Source organism: Protopterus annectens, chromosome 6.part0, assembly GCF_019279795.1.
Source record: "Protopterus annectens isolate FY-2018-M chromosome 6.part0, PAN1.0, whole genome shotgun sequence".
Taxonomy (NCBI): Eukaryota; Metazoa; Chordata; order Ceratodontiformes; family Protopteridae; genus Protopterus; species Protopterus annectens.
In genome coordinates, this window is record NC_056737.1 from 327499730 (window position 1) to 327516812 (window position 17083).

Consider the following 17083-nt stretch of genomic DNA (forward strand, 5'->3'; position numbering starts at 1 on the left):
TATTTTATAAACAGTGTTGTGGCTGAAAAGGGGCCTGTCGGATTCAGTTCACCTACCTATAGATAGATAAAACTCTATGCTTCCCGTTTCATTTTCTGTTACTGCAATTATGTCAGTTAATTAGGAGGTTGTTTCCTCTGTTTGATCTTTGTCTGTTAATACCCCCCCATTATCACTCATTAGCCTTCCTCTTTTTCTTAGTGTAGGATTCTGTAAGAAACCTGTCTTTATTGTCCTACAAATAGGGTGTGAGCGTACTTTCTTCTTCATCATATGCTCAATGTGGGGGTGTGGTGTAGGGGTGGGGGTGTTTGTGGGTGTGATGTGTGCGCACACTGGATTTAGCTATAGGTCATTTGCAGCCATCTTTCTGCTTTTGAACTACATTCAAGAACTGAGTCAGTAAGCTGCCAGGTAGAAAAGGATGAAGGTAGCTGTGGTATTTCTGCATCTGATGTGTCTAGACAAGTAGTAGTAGTTAGCAGCGGGCTCATAGGTACTGTACTTCTATAGTTAGCAAAGGTGGCAAAAAATCTTCAACTTCACTGTAAATCACCAGGTCTGAGCAGCACTGTTGCAGCAGAGGTAGTAGCATGTGATGGTGTGTAGTTGCAGTGATGGAGTAGTGACAGTGCTTATTCTGGGAAGGCACAGCTGTACAGTGACTGGTTGTACCTTCTCAGAGTAAGCACAGGACAAACTCAAAAACAAGCCACCCTGGTGGAACTTCAGCATCAATAGGCTGTATAACAAAACAGAAAAAATGATTACTTAGGAACTGCCATGCGCAAGGTAAAAAAAAAACACTACCCCATCAATGTAAGCAAGCAACTCAGGGGTCTAATTAAGTCTACTAAAGCCTCATCAGGCCAAGCACAATCCCAAGGCATTCTTCAGCTATATCTGCAGCCTCACACTATACAAGTGTGCTGAGCTAATTATAAATGGAGCCACCTATACTGAGCTGGAAGATGTAGCAGATTTACTGGCTGACAAATTTAACTCCAGTTTTTAACCCCTCAGTAAATATGTCCAACCATAGCTCCCCCAACTGTGACTAGGGAACCAAGTCCTTACAGCACTCTCCAAGGCCAAGAACACTGTGTGGATGGCCACAATAATATTACAGGATGCCTCCCTTAATAGCATGACACAAGACCTACCCATACTACTACAATCACTACTTAACCATAGCTTTCATACAGGCTTTATGCCAACTGAACGGAAGACTGAAGCTGTCCACCATCTGCACAAGGGTGGGCTATCTGTGGACCCGGGTAATTACAGACACACAAAAGTCTGACTACTGTCAAATGCAAAGCTATGTAAGGAATTATGGAAGTGATGAACAGTAACATAGGTTCATAGGTTGGTACTAGGCTATCGGCCCTAAGGCCTATGCAAGCCTAGCCATAACAATTCCCTGGAAATTTTTTCCCAAAATATTTACTTCTCTGGGCCCCTGTCTAGCATGGCGACTGACATGATCCCTGGGGTGAATTTCCTATCTCCCATCCAATCATCAAGATTCCTTTTGAAGAGGGCCAATGAGGTGCTCTGCTTGACATGTATGGGCAGTCTATTCCAGAGTATGGGGAGTCTCTGGGTCAGGTACCTATCCCTCCAGCATGTTTTGTTCATTGTGATAAGGTTTAGATCCCTGGAGCGTGTGGCTCTGAGGGATTGGGATTTCTTTACGTGGAGCATGTCCAACAGCTCAGGGTTTGACATGGCCTTGTATGTTAAGCAGAGATCACCTCTGAGTAGACGATATGCCACAGAGTATAGCTGGAGTTTTTTTAGACTGTCAGCATATGGCATCTGATTTAGGCCTGTGATTCTTTTAGTGAGGTATTTCTGTGGCCTTTCTAGCTGTTGCAGATGTCTTGTGAGGTACATACCAAATGGGGCATTATACTCTATAATGGGTCTAATGAGGGATGAGTACAGTGGGACAATGACCTCCTTTTTTCTGGATGAAAAGCCCTTAGTGATGAGGTGTGCCACATAGAAGGATTTCTTGACTGTTGTGGTGATGTGGTTATCGAAAGTGAGACCACTGTCCACTTGTGTCCCCAAGTCTCTAATCACACTTTCGATGTTTAGTGCCCTGCCACCTATGCGGTAGTTCATGGGTACATGTTTTTTTCCAAAGGGGATGACTATACATTTCTTGGCATTAAGCTTGAGCCCATGGCTCTGGCACCAGGCATCTGTTTCTGTAAGGCCCTTTTGTAGAATATCCACAACATTTGGGGATTCAATAATGGTCCAAGTTTGCAGTCCTCTGCAAACTTTGTTAGCCAGAGTCCCTTAGTGTTGGCCTCTACTTCAGAGAAGTAGATGCCAAACAAGAGTGGTCCCAGGACTGAACCCTGAGGTACTCCACTTGTCACTTGTCTGGAGCTGGATTTGGAGTCTGCTACTTTTACAGTCTGGGTTCTGTCAGTAAGCCAGTTAGCAACCCATCGAGTGACGTAGGGATTTATGCCCAGCTTAGTAAGTTTATCTATGATTCCAGAGTGGGGGATGGTGTCGAAGGCCTTGGTCGAGGTCCAGACAGGCTGTGTGGACCTCCTTACCCTCGTCCACAGCTCTGGAGACCGATTCAAAGAAGTCAATCAGATTCAGGAGACAAGATCTGCCCTTCACAAACCCAAACTGGGTGGGGTCCAGTGTCTGGAGGTTGCCAATGTCTTTGTTTATAAGTTCCATGATAATGCGTTCCATGCCCTTGCAGATCAGGCTTGTCAGACTGATGGGATGGTAGTTCCCGGGATCCAAGGTGGATCCTCCCTTGTGGAGCGGGATAACTGTAGCTGTGCGCCACTCAGTGGGCATGAAGCCTGAGGTGAGGCAATGATTAAACATGACACTTAGGTGGGGTGCCAGTTCATTTTGTAGTTCATGTAGTACACAGCCTGAGATGTCATCTGGTCCCATGGATGCTGCATTCTTAGCTTTGGAGAGTGCTGTTTCTACCTGTGTGGCTGTGATTATTGGAATTTGGCAATCTTTTGGTATTGAGATGGGCCCTTTAGGGGGTGAGAGGGGAGTAAAGTTGGCACTAAATCGATCTGCCAGGATATTGGCAATATCCTTGGGATCAGTATATTTAATGCCATTCTGTTGTAGCTCAGAGCAGATCTGAGCATTGCCATTTAGATTCTTGACATAACTATAGAATGCCTTGTGGCTGTCTTTGGAATCTTTGGCAATTTTATTTTCGTAACTAGCTTTTGAGGATTTTATGAGGAATCTCAGCTTCTTACTGAGGCTGGTGAGGGAGTTTTTTGCATCCTGGGATTTTCCTCTTTTTCCTTCTGTTGTACAGTTTGTTTATAGCAGGGGACCACCAGATTGGCTTCCTTTTTTTTGGAGAAGAGCATCTTGGTTCTATTTGGGATGGCACGATTCATGCACGAGTGGATGTGCTCGTACAGTGCCTTAGTGTAGGATTCTGCAGTCGAACTTCCAGATCCTGTCTGTGTGGGTGTTGTGAAGTTTGTCACTTCTGACTTCAGTAGCATGAAGTTGGCTTTGGAGAAGTTTTTAAAGGAGGTTTCCTTACTGGGGGTGGGGGTGGGATGTGGATGTCAAGGGTGATTTGCTTATGGTCAGACCTGACCAATGAGGGGGTGACCACTGGTGTGGAGCATCTACCTCCCATGTTGGTAATGACCAGGTCTGGGATATTGGAGCCCCTGGTGGGACAATGGATTAGTTGATCCAGGGCGTTGGAATTTATGAATTCCAAGAACCGTTGGGAAAAGGAGTTGGTACCCGAGTAGTTTTTCCTTGAGAAGATCACCAAAACAATGGATGAGGGCAGAAACGGTGCATACTGCCTACCTTGACCTGGCTAAAGTATTTGACACAATACCCAATTAAAGGCACTGCAGATAAATTCAGAAAATTAGGTATACGCCCCTGTATCACCCACTGGATATCCAAACGGCTCAAAGATATAGCCAAAGAAGTTATGATAGGGGAACCACAAAAAGGTCAGTCAGCAGCAGAGTCTCTCAAGGCTCAGTGCTGGGGCCGCTCCTTTTTTCATCTACTTTTCTGAAGTTCAGTCCGTTAATGGCCTCTGGCTGACCAAGTTTGTGGATGAACTGAATCAGACAGGCCCCTTTTCAGCCACAACTCTGTTACACAATAAGAGTAAGAGATGCACACATTGACAATAACAGCATTAGTTTTGCATGACATGCCTTATGTATAGATGTTAAGTTGTCAACAGGTGATGACATGATGTTTTGAAGTCAGTGAATGCACAGAACTGTGAATATCTTGAATAAAAGGTAAGAGTTTCTAGGTAACAGTACCTACTGCAGCAGTATCTACCTTCTGCAAAGCAAACAGCTTGATCAAAGAAGAGAAAGCAGTAAGAGTCTTATGTCTGAAAGGAAGAAGTTCAAGAGTGATGTCCTTCTAACAGACACTATTAGATGCAACTGTTAAAGAGTGGCAGGGAATTAGAGTAACCAGCAAATCTCAATGTACTTGAGCTTCGTTTCACTAGAAGGAAGTTCTGCGGTGTACATCAGCAGCCTAGGTAGATTAATGTACGCAGTTGAAGGCTATTTCAGTGAGAGGAAACAGCAGAGCCTTTCCTACTACAATGCTAATTTGTTTTGTCAGCATTCTGCCCACAATGTAGTAAGGTCTATAAAAATTTCAGTGACTTGCTGCATTTGGTATAATCTTGGTTTGGAAACAATTACGGAATTCTGAAATTGCATACATGTTTCTAACTGCAAACGAGAGGGAGAAACAAGCTTCCATCTGCAAGAAACATGGCAAAGTAGCACAGTGGTTAATGCTACCCAAGCAAAAACAGTTTCTGGATGGTTTGTGTCTCCTGCTGGCCAATACATAAACTAAGAGTATAAACAAAGCCCAGCCTTCTTAATGATACCCAACTGCCCAAAACCATGATGCTTGCATTTTCCAAGTAACTTTATTTCCTCTTTCTCCCTTTCTTTAATCTTCTATGGTCCCTTGTCAATGACACTTGTTATCGCTGCAACTGTTCTTCATTCAGGACTGCTGTCATACCCCTCCACCATCACCAATTACACTGCCACCAATTCATTCCCTCTGGGCAACAAATGGCATTCAGCTGTTTGCCTCGAGTCTTAATGGAATGTAACAGTTAACAGCCAGAAGACATCTAACAACCACTCAGTACAAAAAGCTAACACAATCGCTACCATAACAATTCAAAACATTCCAAACATCTAAACACTACAGTTGTATGAATAAATAATAAAGAAGCCTCCAAGCATGATTAAAATAAAAATGATACTGAAAGCCTTACATTTTCACTCGCCTGTAGGGTCTGTGTTATCTTTAATGGTGTTGGGTCAGGCTTCCTTTCAGGTGTTTCATTTCCCTTTGGTGTTTCCTCTTCTTCATAGAGGTCCATTTCAATAGGGGCAACATGGTCAAAACGGTGTGAATTCTAGAAAGAGATGCGACATGAAAAGAGAACCATTGTTAACATCAAAAACTATACAAAGATATGAAAAGTACAGTTGTGTACACTTACCATAAATGTAGATGTTCGAGTGTACTCACTGTTGCAGTCATTACATTTGGGTTATCTGCTTGCAGATGGCCCTCAGTCACCTGACTAACAAAGTCTTGGGTCCTGCGTCGGTTGCTGTCCCTTCTTCCATGACGTCAGGTTGTCAGGGGTATAAAACATGCAGCCGACGCCATTACATCAGTTTTTCTTGCCCCAGATGTCAGGTGCCCCCCAATGGGAAGCAATTAAATATAAAAGTACAAAGGTATACCTCCAACAAAAAAGCAAATACACCAAAAAGGCTTTTAAGCATAGTAAAGGAAAGTAGAGGTATAGCCAAAAGAAGTTAGGGGGCTGGAGGGAGGGTAAAGTACAGTTTTGTACCTACCATAAATGTAGATGTTCGAGTGCTAATACAGCTGCAGTCATAACAGATGGGTTTTCCTGCCATCAGGCGGGTCCTCGATCGGCTGAATTCCAAAGTCTAGGTCCGGCATCAGTTGTCGTCGCTTCTTCCCTGACGTCAGTGTGACAGGGGTATAAAAGAACCAGCTGACGCCATTTTCTTCAGTTTTTCTTGCCCCAGATGTCAGGTGCCCCCCAGAAGGAAGGCGATACATAAATTTATGTAATAATGCAATGCAATATAATCAAAAAACAGTAGTTGCAAGCAAATACACCATAAATGAATACCCCAATCAGGTTGTATGAGTAGGTATTAGCCAAAAGGCCTGTCCCAAGAGGGGAAGGAGGGAGGGAAACCTGGACTGCAGCTGTATTAGCACTCGAATATCTACATTTATGGTAGGTACAAAACTGTACTATGTTCATCGTGCATACAGCTGCAGTCATAACAGATGGGTAGAATCCCAAAGCTAAAAAAGGGGTGGTAGGCACTAGGTGGAACTAGGAGGAGCCAGGGTGCCCTGCAAGACTGCAGTGGCAAAGCCTGCTCTAGTTTTGGAGTATAATGGTAGGTGATAGTGCTTGGAGAAGGTATGCACAGAACTCCAAGTGGCTGCTTCAGAAATATCTTTGGTAGGAACCCCACTGAGGAAAGCTGCAGAGGTAGCTGTGGCCCTTGTGGAGTGAGATCTGATGCCTGCAGGTACAGTTTTACCATGAAAAGAGTAACAAAAGCGTATGCAGTGGGCTATCCATTTCGAGATTGTCTGTTTGGAAATTGGCTTCCCTTGAGCTCCTGTAGCATAGAACACAAAGAGTTGTTCTGATTTTCTGAAAGGCTTTGTTCTGTCCAAATAATAACGCAGCTGTCTGTGGATGTCAAAGGAATGAAGTAGTCTCTCCCCTTTGTTTTGAGGATTAGGGTAAAAGGTAGGTAAGTGGATAGCCTGATTCAAAGCTACCCTGGATACCACCTTTGGCATAAAGGACGGATTGGTTCGTAAGGAAACTCTGTCCTGATGGAAAATGATGAAAGGCTGCACAGCCATGAGGGCTTGTAGTTCCGATACCCTGCGAGCTGAGGTGATAGCCAGAAGGAAGGCTGTTTTCCAGGACAAATATTGCAATTCTGTTGAGGCAGCTGGCTCAAAAGGAGGCAAGGTCAGTTTTTCTAGAATGAAATTGAGGTCCCAAGCAGGTACTGGTTGTTTCCTTGGGGGTTTTATATTCTTAGCCCCTCTGAGGAACTGTTTTAAGAGGGGGTGAGAGAATAAAGGAGGATCAGAGTTGTATTCTGCAGAAATGGCTGAGGCATGAATTTTGATGGAGGAGAATGAAAGTCCACTGCTTAGTATCTCAGCTAGATACTGTAATATTTGAGGTAAATTCAGTATTCCAGGATTCTGGCCCTTTTTCTCATTCCAGGCACAAAACCGTTTCCATTTTGCGGAGTAAGCTTTTCTAGTAGAAGGCCTTCTGGCCTCCAAAATGACATCCTGCACCTCCTTGGAGAGTAGGGTCTGTTGTGAAGTTAAGGAATCTTCCATGCGGCCAGATTGAGTGTTTTCAGCTGACTGTGAAGAGTTTTGAAGCTGTGCTGAGTCAGAAGAGGCATTAGAGGTAGGGTCCATGGTGGGGAATGCGTCAGGCTCCTCAGGAGTGGGTACCAGTGTTGTCTTGGCCAGTCTGGAGCAATGAGAATCATCTTTGGTCTGTCTGCTCTGGTTTTTAATAGAACTTTGGGCAGCAGAGAAGAGGTGGAAAGGCATAAACTGTCATTGTCCAAATGAAAGAGTGCGTCCACTCTCCAGGCCTGTGGATGAAAAGTCCTTGAGCAGAATTTTGCCAATTGGTGATTTTTGTGGGAGGCAGAGAGATTTATGTCTGGCCTTCCCCATGCTTGAATTATCTCTGTAAAAACTTGAGGATGCAACTTCCATTCGTGTGGATCTGTCATATTTCTGCTTAGGTTGTCTGCCAGCGTGTTTTCCTTGCCTGGCAAGTACTGTGCTTGAAGTTCGATTTGTAATGCCAGAGCCATGTTCCAAAGAGACATGGCCAGCCTGCATAGGGGGTATGAATGGGTTCCTCCCTGCTTGTTTATGTACCACATTACTGTGGTGTTGTCTGTCCTTATCAATAGTTGACCTGGATGCAGAAGGTCTTTGAAAGCTATAATAGCATTTATTACTGCTAGCATTTCCTTTTGATTGATGTGTAGGTGCTTTTCTTTTTGGGACCATTTGCTCTGAATGCACCGATCTGTCATGTGCGCCCCCCAGGCATAGTCCGAGGCGTCTGTTGTGATGACTTGATTTGCTTGAGGCTTGCAGAATGGGAGACCTGTGTTTACTTGGCATGCTTGAGCCCACCACAGAAATTCCTTTTGAAGACATGGAATCAGTGGTATTATTATTTCCAAACTGTGGCTGTGTTGAGACCATAGGTTTTTCAGGTTCCATTGAAGTTTCCTCATATGCAGCTTTGCACATGGGATTAAGTAGGATGCAAGATGCCATGAATCCTAGAGCCTGCAGGATTTTCCTTGCAGTCAGCCTGGTGAAATTTGCTAGTTTTCTGAAGTATTGAGTTAGTTGCCCCTGTTTCTCTGGCGTGAGGTAGGCCATCTGGGAGTTTGTGTCCAAGTTGGCACCCAGGAAAATTATTGTTTGAGAGGGCATTAGCCTTGATTTCTTTTTGTTGACTATGTATCCCAGGGAATTCAACAACATTATTACAAAAGCCAGATGTTTCAGAAGTATGTACTTGCTGTCCGTTTGGATCAGGCAGTCGTCCAAATATGGGTATATTTGTATCCCTTGAAGTCTGCAGTAGGCAAATTACTGATGCCAGGCATTTCGTGAATACTCTGGACGCAGTAGATAAGCCAAAGGGCAATGCAGAGAATTGATAATGGGTTGAACCTGCAAGAAATCTGAGGTATCTTCTGCAATCTTGTCTGATTGGGACATGCAGGTATGCCTCCTTGAGGTCCAATGTTACCAGCCAAGACTCCTTGCCCAGCATGGGAAGAAGCTGCTGTAATGTGAGCATCTTGAATTTTGGCACGAGTAAAAATGTGTTTAGGATGGATAGGTCCAAAACAGGTCTACAATCTTTTCCCTTCCTTGGTACCAGGAATAGTCTGGAGTAAAAACCTTGACCTTGTTCTTGTGTAGGTACCTCTTGAATAGCTTTCATGTCCATGAGATCTGAAATTTGTTTTTGTGCCTCTGCCCTTTGATTGTGTGGCAGGTTTGGCATGCCTCTCATTTTTGGAAGGGTGTGAAAAATGGAATCTGTAGCCTCTGTTTATAATGTCCATGATCAATTTGTCTTTTGTGACAATATGCCAATTTTTCAAAAATAATGCCAGTTTCCGCCTAAAGGCGCTGCCATTTGAGCCTTGCTTGGCATGCAAAGGGGAAAGTCATTGGGTCTGCTTTCTGAATGGCTGTGAACTATCCTCACCACCTCTTTGTGTAGGAGCTTGCCACTGTCTGCCTCTAAACGATCCTTGAGATTGCCCTCTGCCCCTCGGGCGCCTGTATCTACCTCTTTGGGGTCTGTCCGTGGCTGGAAAGGACCAATTTTTGGAAGGCCAACTTCTACTGAAACGTGGAGGTTGTACCTGTAGGAAATCTTTCACTGCTTGCATCGATTTAGCCTTTTCCTCCATTTTCTTTAATACCTCCTCAGCATTAACACCAAATAATACAGGGGCATCTAGTAATTTAGCTTTGACATGATCTGGTAAGGTTTGCTCTTTGAGCCAGGCATGTCTACGTATGACTGATCCTGTAACAGCAACTCTATATGAGGCCTCTAAAGCATCAAAAACACATTGCAAGGTATGTTTACCCACTTGTTCTGCACTATGCATCAAATCCTGCAACTCCTTCAAGTCTGGTTGTTCAGGTTGTGACATTTTGTTTTTCAACTGTGATAACAGAAACTGTTGGTACTTTAACATATGGAACTGGCAGTTTAATCCCCTCATGGTTAAGGTGGCCGAGGTGTATACCTTTTTCCCCCACCTTTCCAAAGCTCTGGAATCTCTCTCTGAAGGTAATGGATTTTTAGCAGTGGAGGCCTTAATTCCCTTGGGGCCCTGTGAGATAGTTTCTGGGTCAGCCGCATGGCTTTTGTATAGGAATTGGTGTGAGTCAGGAACCCGGTAATACCTGTCAGGCTTGACTGGGGCTGGAGGTAAAGAGTCTGGGTTAAGGCAGGCCTCCAAATACACATCATCTAGAATGTCTAAGACAGGAGGTATAGCCAGAGGCCTATGCTGAGGGAGCAAGAGAAAATCCCTAAGCCTTTTCTTGGAGTCGGAGTACTCTTGGCCTTACCAGTGGAAGTGTTCCCTCAAGGTATGCAAGGTTTCCCCAAAAGAGTAATCCTCGGGGGGGGGGGGGGGACAGAGGGAATGGACTCCTCTGCATCAGAATCTTCAAAAGGGGAGTATGAATGTTCCCGGTCATCAGAATGCTCTGAAATAATGGAGGCTTGGTCAGAGGAGGGGGATTCTTCCTCCACTCTGGGCCTTTTGACCGGGGGGGGGGGGGGTTGAGAACCCCTGATAAGAGTAATCAAATCCTCAGCCATTTTGAGCATCTGCTTTTTAGGCATGGGGCCTCGAGAAGGGCCCTGTGGAGCTTGTCTCTTAGTGTGCATGGCTGCTTTAGACTTAGTGAAAGCCTTGATGGAAAAAGAAGAGGAAGGCCTGAAGACACCTTGAGAGGTGGCAGACCTGTCTAAACTCTGAGTTTCACTGCCAAGAGTGGCTTTGGTATCGGTAGTCGGGGTGTGGGCCGAAGAGCCTGCGACCTCGGGTACAGTAGACACCGCCAATGAAGTGTCGTCGGTAGTCAGGGGCTGCGTAGGCGCCTCACTGAGAACCGGACCACCTGTAGTCGGCTTTGGCGTGGTGTCGGTAGAAGCCGCAGACCTCGTATGTCGGTCCTTATCTTTGCGTCTTTTACTCAAAAAGTACAGTTTTGTACCTACCATAAATGTAGATGTTCGAGGATCCACATTGCTGCAGTCCTAACCATTGGGTAGTCCGCTGTCCAGTCGGCCCGAATACCAAAGTATATGGCTGACGTCGGTCAAGGCGCATTAGACTGATGTCAGGACGTCAGGGTACTAATGCGCATGACCGATGTCATATCCTCAGTCTTTTCTTGCCCCAGATGTCAGAAGACCCTAAAAAGACAAGGCCCAAACCAAAACACCAACAAAAACCCTGCACCAAACATATATACAATATATACAAATGTACAAGAATATAGCCTAACCCACACCACCACCCCTAAACACAGAGGGGAAGGAGGGAGGGTAAATTGGACTGCAGCAATGTGGATCCTCGAACATCTACATTTATGGTAGGTACAAAACTGTACTATGTTCTTCATTCCACATTGCTGCAGTCCTAACCATTGGGTAGAATCCCAAAGCAGAGGTAAGGGAGGCTGGCAAATCATAAGGAAGCAGGAGCTGTCAACATGCCTTGCAAAATAGCTGTGGCAAAACCAGCCCTAGATTTAGAGTAGAGAGGAAGGTGGTAATGCTTAGAGAAAGTATGCACTGAACTCCAAGTAGCTGCCTCCAAAATATCCTTAGTTGCCACCCCCCTTAGAAATGCTGTTGAAGTGGCAGTAGCCCTTGTGGAATGAGGCCTAATCCCAGCTGGAATCTCCTTGCCATGATGGGAATAACAAAATGAAATGCAAAACCCAATCCACTTAGAAATAGTTTGCTTAGACACAGGCTTGCCCTGAGAAGTCAAAGCAAAAGAAACAAACAACTGCTGAGACTGCCTGAAATCCTTAGTCCTGCTTAAATAATAACGTAACTGCCTATGTACATCTAAAGTGTGCAAAATCTTTTCACCCTTGTTTTGGGGATCTGCATAGAAAGTAGGCAAATGAATAGTTTGGTTTAAAGCCACACTAGAAACCACCTTAGGCATAAAGGAAGGATTAGTGCGTAATGATACTCTATCCTTATGGAAAATCAAAAGGGCTCTACTGCCATAAGGGCCTGCAACTCAGAAACCCTTCTTGCAGAAGTAATAGCCAACAAAAAAGCAGTCTTCCATGACAAGTATTTTAACTCAGCAGTAGCCTTGAGGCTCAAAAGGTTGTAGAGTAAGTTTTTCCAACACAAAATTGAGATCCCAAGCAGGAGTAGGAGCTCTACGTGGGGGTCTTATATTCTTTGCCCCTCTAAGAAACTGCTTGAACAAAGGATGCGAAAACAATGGTGGGTCACAATCATAGTGAGCTGAAATTGCTGCAGCATGAATCTTAATGGAAGAGAAGGACAAACCTTTGTCCAATAACTCAGTAAGATATTGAAGAGCCACACTCAAATTAGGCTCAGAAATCTCCAAATTCTTTGCTGCACTCCAAAATAAAAATCTCTTCCATTTTTCTGCGTACACTTTCCTTGTACTAGGTCTTCTGGCTTCCATAATCACATTTAAAACTTGTTGAGGAAGTTGAGACCTGCTGTGTTTCAAAACAGAATATGCCAGGCTGTTAGATGAAGAGAGTGAAGCTTGACATTGAGCAGGTGACCGTCCTTCTGAGATAACAGGTGTGGAATCAAAGGTAAAGGCCATGGAGGCTTCCTTACCAGACTCCTTAGAAGTGGGTACCAGTGTTGCCGAGGCCAATCTGGAGCTATTAAAATCATCCTTGGCTTGTCTTGTCTGACCTTTAGGAGCACCTTTGGGAGAAGAGGCAGAGGTGGAAAGGCATACACATGAAGATTTTTCCAACTGAAAGAAAGAGCGTCCACTTTCCAAGCTGTGTGATGAAACCCCTTTGTGCAAAACTTTGGCAGCTGGTGATTTAGTGGAGAAGCGAACAGATCTATGTCTGGAGTTCCCCATGACACTGTCAATTTCTGAAATACATGAAGATCCAGTTTCCACTCGTGGGGATCCATGATTTGCCTGCTTAACACATCTGCTAAGGAGTTCTGTGCTCCCGGCAGAAACCTTGCCTGAAGAGTTAGTTGCAAGCTGAGCGCAGTCTCCCATAAAATCATTGCTTGCCTGCATAGAGGATAAGAATGTGTTCCCCCTTGTTTGTTGATGTACCACATGACAGTTGTGTTGTCTGTTAGAATCAACACCTGCCCAGGAAGAAGTAACTCCTTGAAAGCCATTAATGCAAACTGGACTGCTAACATCTCCTTCATGTTGATATGTAGATGCTGTAGTCTGGCAGGCCACTTGTCTTGTATCCACTTTCCATTTAGATGAGCTCGCCAAGCAATGTCCGAGGCATCTGTCGTTAAAATCTGACTCGCCTCTGGCGGGTCACAGAGAGTCCCTTGTTTAGGTGACATTCCTGAGCCCACCACAAAAATTCTTTTTGAATGCAAGGTATTATTTGAATGACAGTGTCCAAATCCTGGCAGTGCTGTGTCCACACATTTTGAGATACCATTGCAGCTTCCTCATATGCAGTTTGGCATTGGGAAGCACCAGAATACAAGATGCCATGAACCCTAAGGCTTGAAGGACTGTCCTTGCAGTCAGCCCGGACTGAAGAGATAGTTGATGGAAGTAACTGGAAAGATTCTTTTGTTTGTCCGGGGTTAAAAGGCCATCTGGGCTGCTGTATTCAGTCTCACACCCAGAAAGCACATGTCTTGAGAGGGTACTAGACTGGACTTTATTTCGTTCACAGAATACCCTAGGCATCTTAGCACTGCTATGACATATTCCAGATGCTGTAGAAGGTCTTCCTTTTCTTGAGCCAGAATCAGGCAGTCGTCCAAGTAAGGATAGATTTGAATTCCTTTCAGCCTGAAGTAAGCTATCACTGGAGCCAGAACCTTTGTGAATACTCTGGGCAGTAGATAAGCCAAAGGGCAATGCAGAGAACTGATAATGAGAATTTCCAGCTCGAAACGCAGATACTTCCTGCAACTTAGTCTTATAGGCACATGAAGGTAAGCTTCCTTGAGATCTAAAGTTACCATCCAATGATCTTTGCCCAGCAGAGGTAAAAGCTGTTGTAACGTCAACATCTTGAACTTGGGAATGTCCAGATAAGTGTTGAGGATAGATAAATCCAAAATTGGTCTCCACGTGTTCCCCTTCTTTGGTACTAGGAACAGGCGAGAATAAAATCCTAGGCCCCTTTCTGGTACAGGGACTGGCTGAATGGCCCCTATTTGGAGTAACAAAGAAATGTGCTTGTGAGCCTCTTTCCTTTGTGGAGGGGGAACGTCTGGCATGCTTTTGAAAGGGGGCAATGTATGGAAATAAAACCTGTAACCGTGGTGAATGATATCCAACACCCATCTGTCTTGAGTGATTAAATCCCAATTTTCTTTGAAAAGAGACAGTCTTCCTCCCAAAGGAGCTGCCAGACGAGAATCTACTGGCAGCTGAAAAGGCAGGTCATTGGGTCTGTTTACGAAAGGACTGACCCCTGCCCTCACCAGAAGTCTGAGCAGGTGAACCCCCTGTTCTAGGCCTAAAAGAACCTTGAGCTCTGCCCCTACCACGTCTAGACCTACCCCTAGACTGGGAATCATAAGCAGGATATGTCCATCCCTTAGTAGGCCAATTTCTACTAAACCCGGTGGCTGCACCTGCAAAAATCTTTAACAGTTTGCATAGACTTAGCTTTGTCCTCCATTTTCTTTAAAACTGCTTCCACAGGCGAACCAAATAACACATCAGACTGTAAAGGAGCATCCAAAATCCTAGTCTTAACATGCTCTGCTAAATTCTGATCCCTCAACCAGGCATGCCTGCGAAGAACAGAACTAGTGGCAGCCACCCTCGAGGAGGCCTGCACAGCATCAAAACCACATTGCAAAGAATGCTTACCCACTTGTTCAGACACATGAACTAAATCCAGCAACTCTTTACACTCTATACCTTCCGCCAAAGCATCCACCTTAGATTTCAATTGTGAAAGGAGATAATTTTGATATTTTAGCATGTGAAACTGACAATTCAACGCTCTCATGGCTAAAGTGGAAGAAGTATACACTTTCTTTCCCCACCTATCCAAAGCCCTTGCCTCTTTATCAGTGGGAACAGGATTTTTAACAACAGAGGCCTTAACACCTTTAGGCCCCTGAGAAACAGTTTCGGGTCTGCCCTAGGACTCTTAAACAGATACTTATGAGCTTCAGGCACCCTATAGTACCTATCAGGTTTAACAGGGGCAGGAGGCAAAGAATCAGGGTTCAGGGAAGCCTCTGCAAAAACATCTTCCACCACATTCAACACAGGAGGTATAGCTAAGGGCCTATGCTGGGGTAAAAATAAGAATTCCCTAAGCCTTTTCCTGGAATCAGAGTAATCTTGGCCTTCCCATTTAAAGTGCTCCCTCATGGAATGCAGAGTCTCTGAAAATGAGAAATCCTCAGGAGGAGAAGCTGTAGGAGTGGAATCATCCACATCAGAATCAGAATAAGGAGGACACTCCTGCAAGTCTTCCGCAGAAGACTCAGAAGCCTCTGAACACCGTTCAAAACTCTCAAACTCAGGTTCCACCCTAGGCCTCTTATCAGGAGGGGGCATAGAGCCTCTAATCATAGTAATTAAATCTTCTGCCATTTTAAGCATATGTTTCTTAGGCACCGAACCTGAAGTGCTAGGAGAAGCCCCCACTGAAGCTAAACTTGGCCTACCTCTCAAAGAAGTTTTGGAAACAGAAGGAGAGGCTCTAACTACCTTGGGAAGAGAGGGAAGAACAGTTACCTGAGAAGCCCCCTCAGCCTGGCCTACCTCCTGAGAGGGCACATCCTGTAACAGTAAAGTCTCTGCCTGAGACTCCAAAGCAACTCCTGGCAAAACCTCTGGCTCCACTGAGCCTTCTAAAGAACCGACGTCCGGGACTGCGGTTCATCAACCCTAGGCTTTGCTGTTTTGACCTTGCGCTTTTGACGAAGCAGGCCGGAGCATCCGGCGGCATTTTATAATTACAACGCTTCCCAAACACTAACCTGGCACAGTCTAACCTTCTCTTAATAGTGCGTTTGTTAAATCTAGCACAAGAGCGGCAACCAACAACGTCGTGCTCAGGCCCTAAACAAGGTATACACAAAGTATGGTAATCCCTATGAGGTATCTGCTTCCCACAAGAAATACAGTTATTCACTTTTTCTGACATCCGGTTAAATACTGAGGCAAGAAAAACCAAAATGTTCTAGCGGTACTTAGCCAACTTTGATTCGGTCTGAAACTCCGACTTGAAATTTTCAGAACGCCAACCTGCACTCGCAAAACTGCTTCTGCATCGGACCATGCGGCAAAAAAGACTGAGGATATGACGTCGGTCATGCGCATTAGTACCCTGACGTCCTGACATCAGTCTAATGCGCCTTGACCGACGTCAGCCATATACTTTGGTATTCGGGCCGACTGGACAGCGGACTACCCAATGGTTAGGACTGCAGCAATGTGGAATGAAGAACATCTGGAGTTGGAGTACCCGACGACATAATGTAATTAAATTTTTTGCCAAAATAGTGTTGGGCGAACTCCGCCCACCGCTTAATGGTGTGTCTGTTGAATGTAGCACAAAAATGACAGGCCAAGACGTCGTGGTCTGGGCCTAAACAAGGAATGCAGAGGGAATGAAAATCCTTATGCGGTATTTGCTTCCCACATGAAATACAATTATTAACTTTGTCTGACATCGGTCTGAGGCAAGAAAAGTTTCCCCAATGGGGTACTTAGCTTTGAAGAAGACTTCGGTTGAAAAATATTCGTAATCTCAGGAGCTGGCCGACCAGCACTTGCGAACTGCTTCTGCTTCGGGCACCGCGCGGCAAGAAAGACTGAAGAAAATGGCGTCGGCTGGTTCTTTTATACCCCTGTCGCACTGATGTCAGGGAAGAAGCAACGACAACAGACGCCGGACCTAGACTTTGGAATTCGGCCGACCGAGGACCCGCCTGACAGCAGGAAAACCCATCTGTTATGACTGCAGCTGTATGCACGATGAACATCCAGGACTATAACAGTGAATACACTCTAACATCTACATTTATGGTAAGTATGTTCTTTGTGTTTCACTGTTGCAATCATTACATTTGGGTAGATTCCCAAAGCTGTGGTTGGGAGGAAGAATTTTGATAGCATTAGGGCCAGCTATA

At 44.9% G+C, this 17083-nt stretch overlaps 1 protein-coding gene across 1 annotated transcript in view; it reads right to left on the minus strand.

Annotated features, from left to right (window-relative positions):
- MIDEAS (mitotic deacetylase associated SANT domain protein) overlaps positions 1 to 17083 on the minus strand; it is a 336978-nt gene that overhangs the window by 16373 nt on the left and 303522 nt on the right. Inside the window, exon 11 of the mRNA XM_044074090.1 lies at positions 5327 to 5470. Within this exon, the coding sequence (XP_043930025.1) occupies positions 5327 to 5470 (144 nt within the window). The remainder of the gene's footprint in view (positions 1 to 5326; positions 5471 to 17083) is intronic.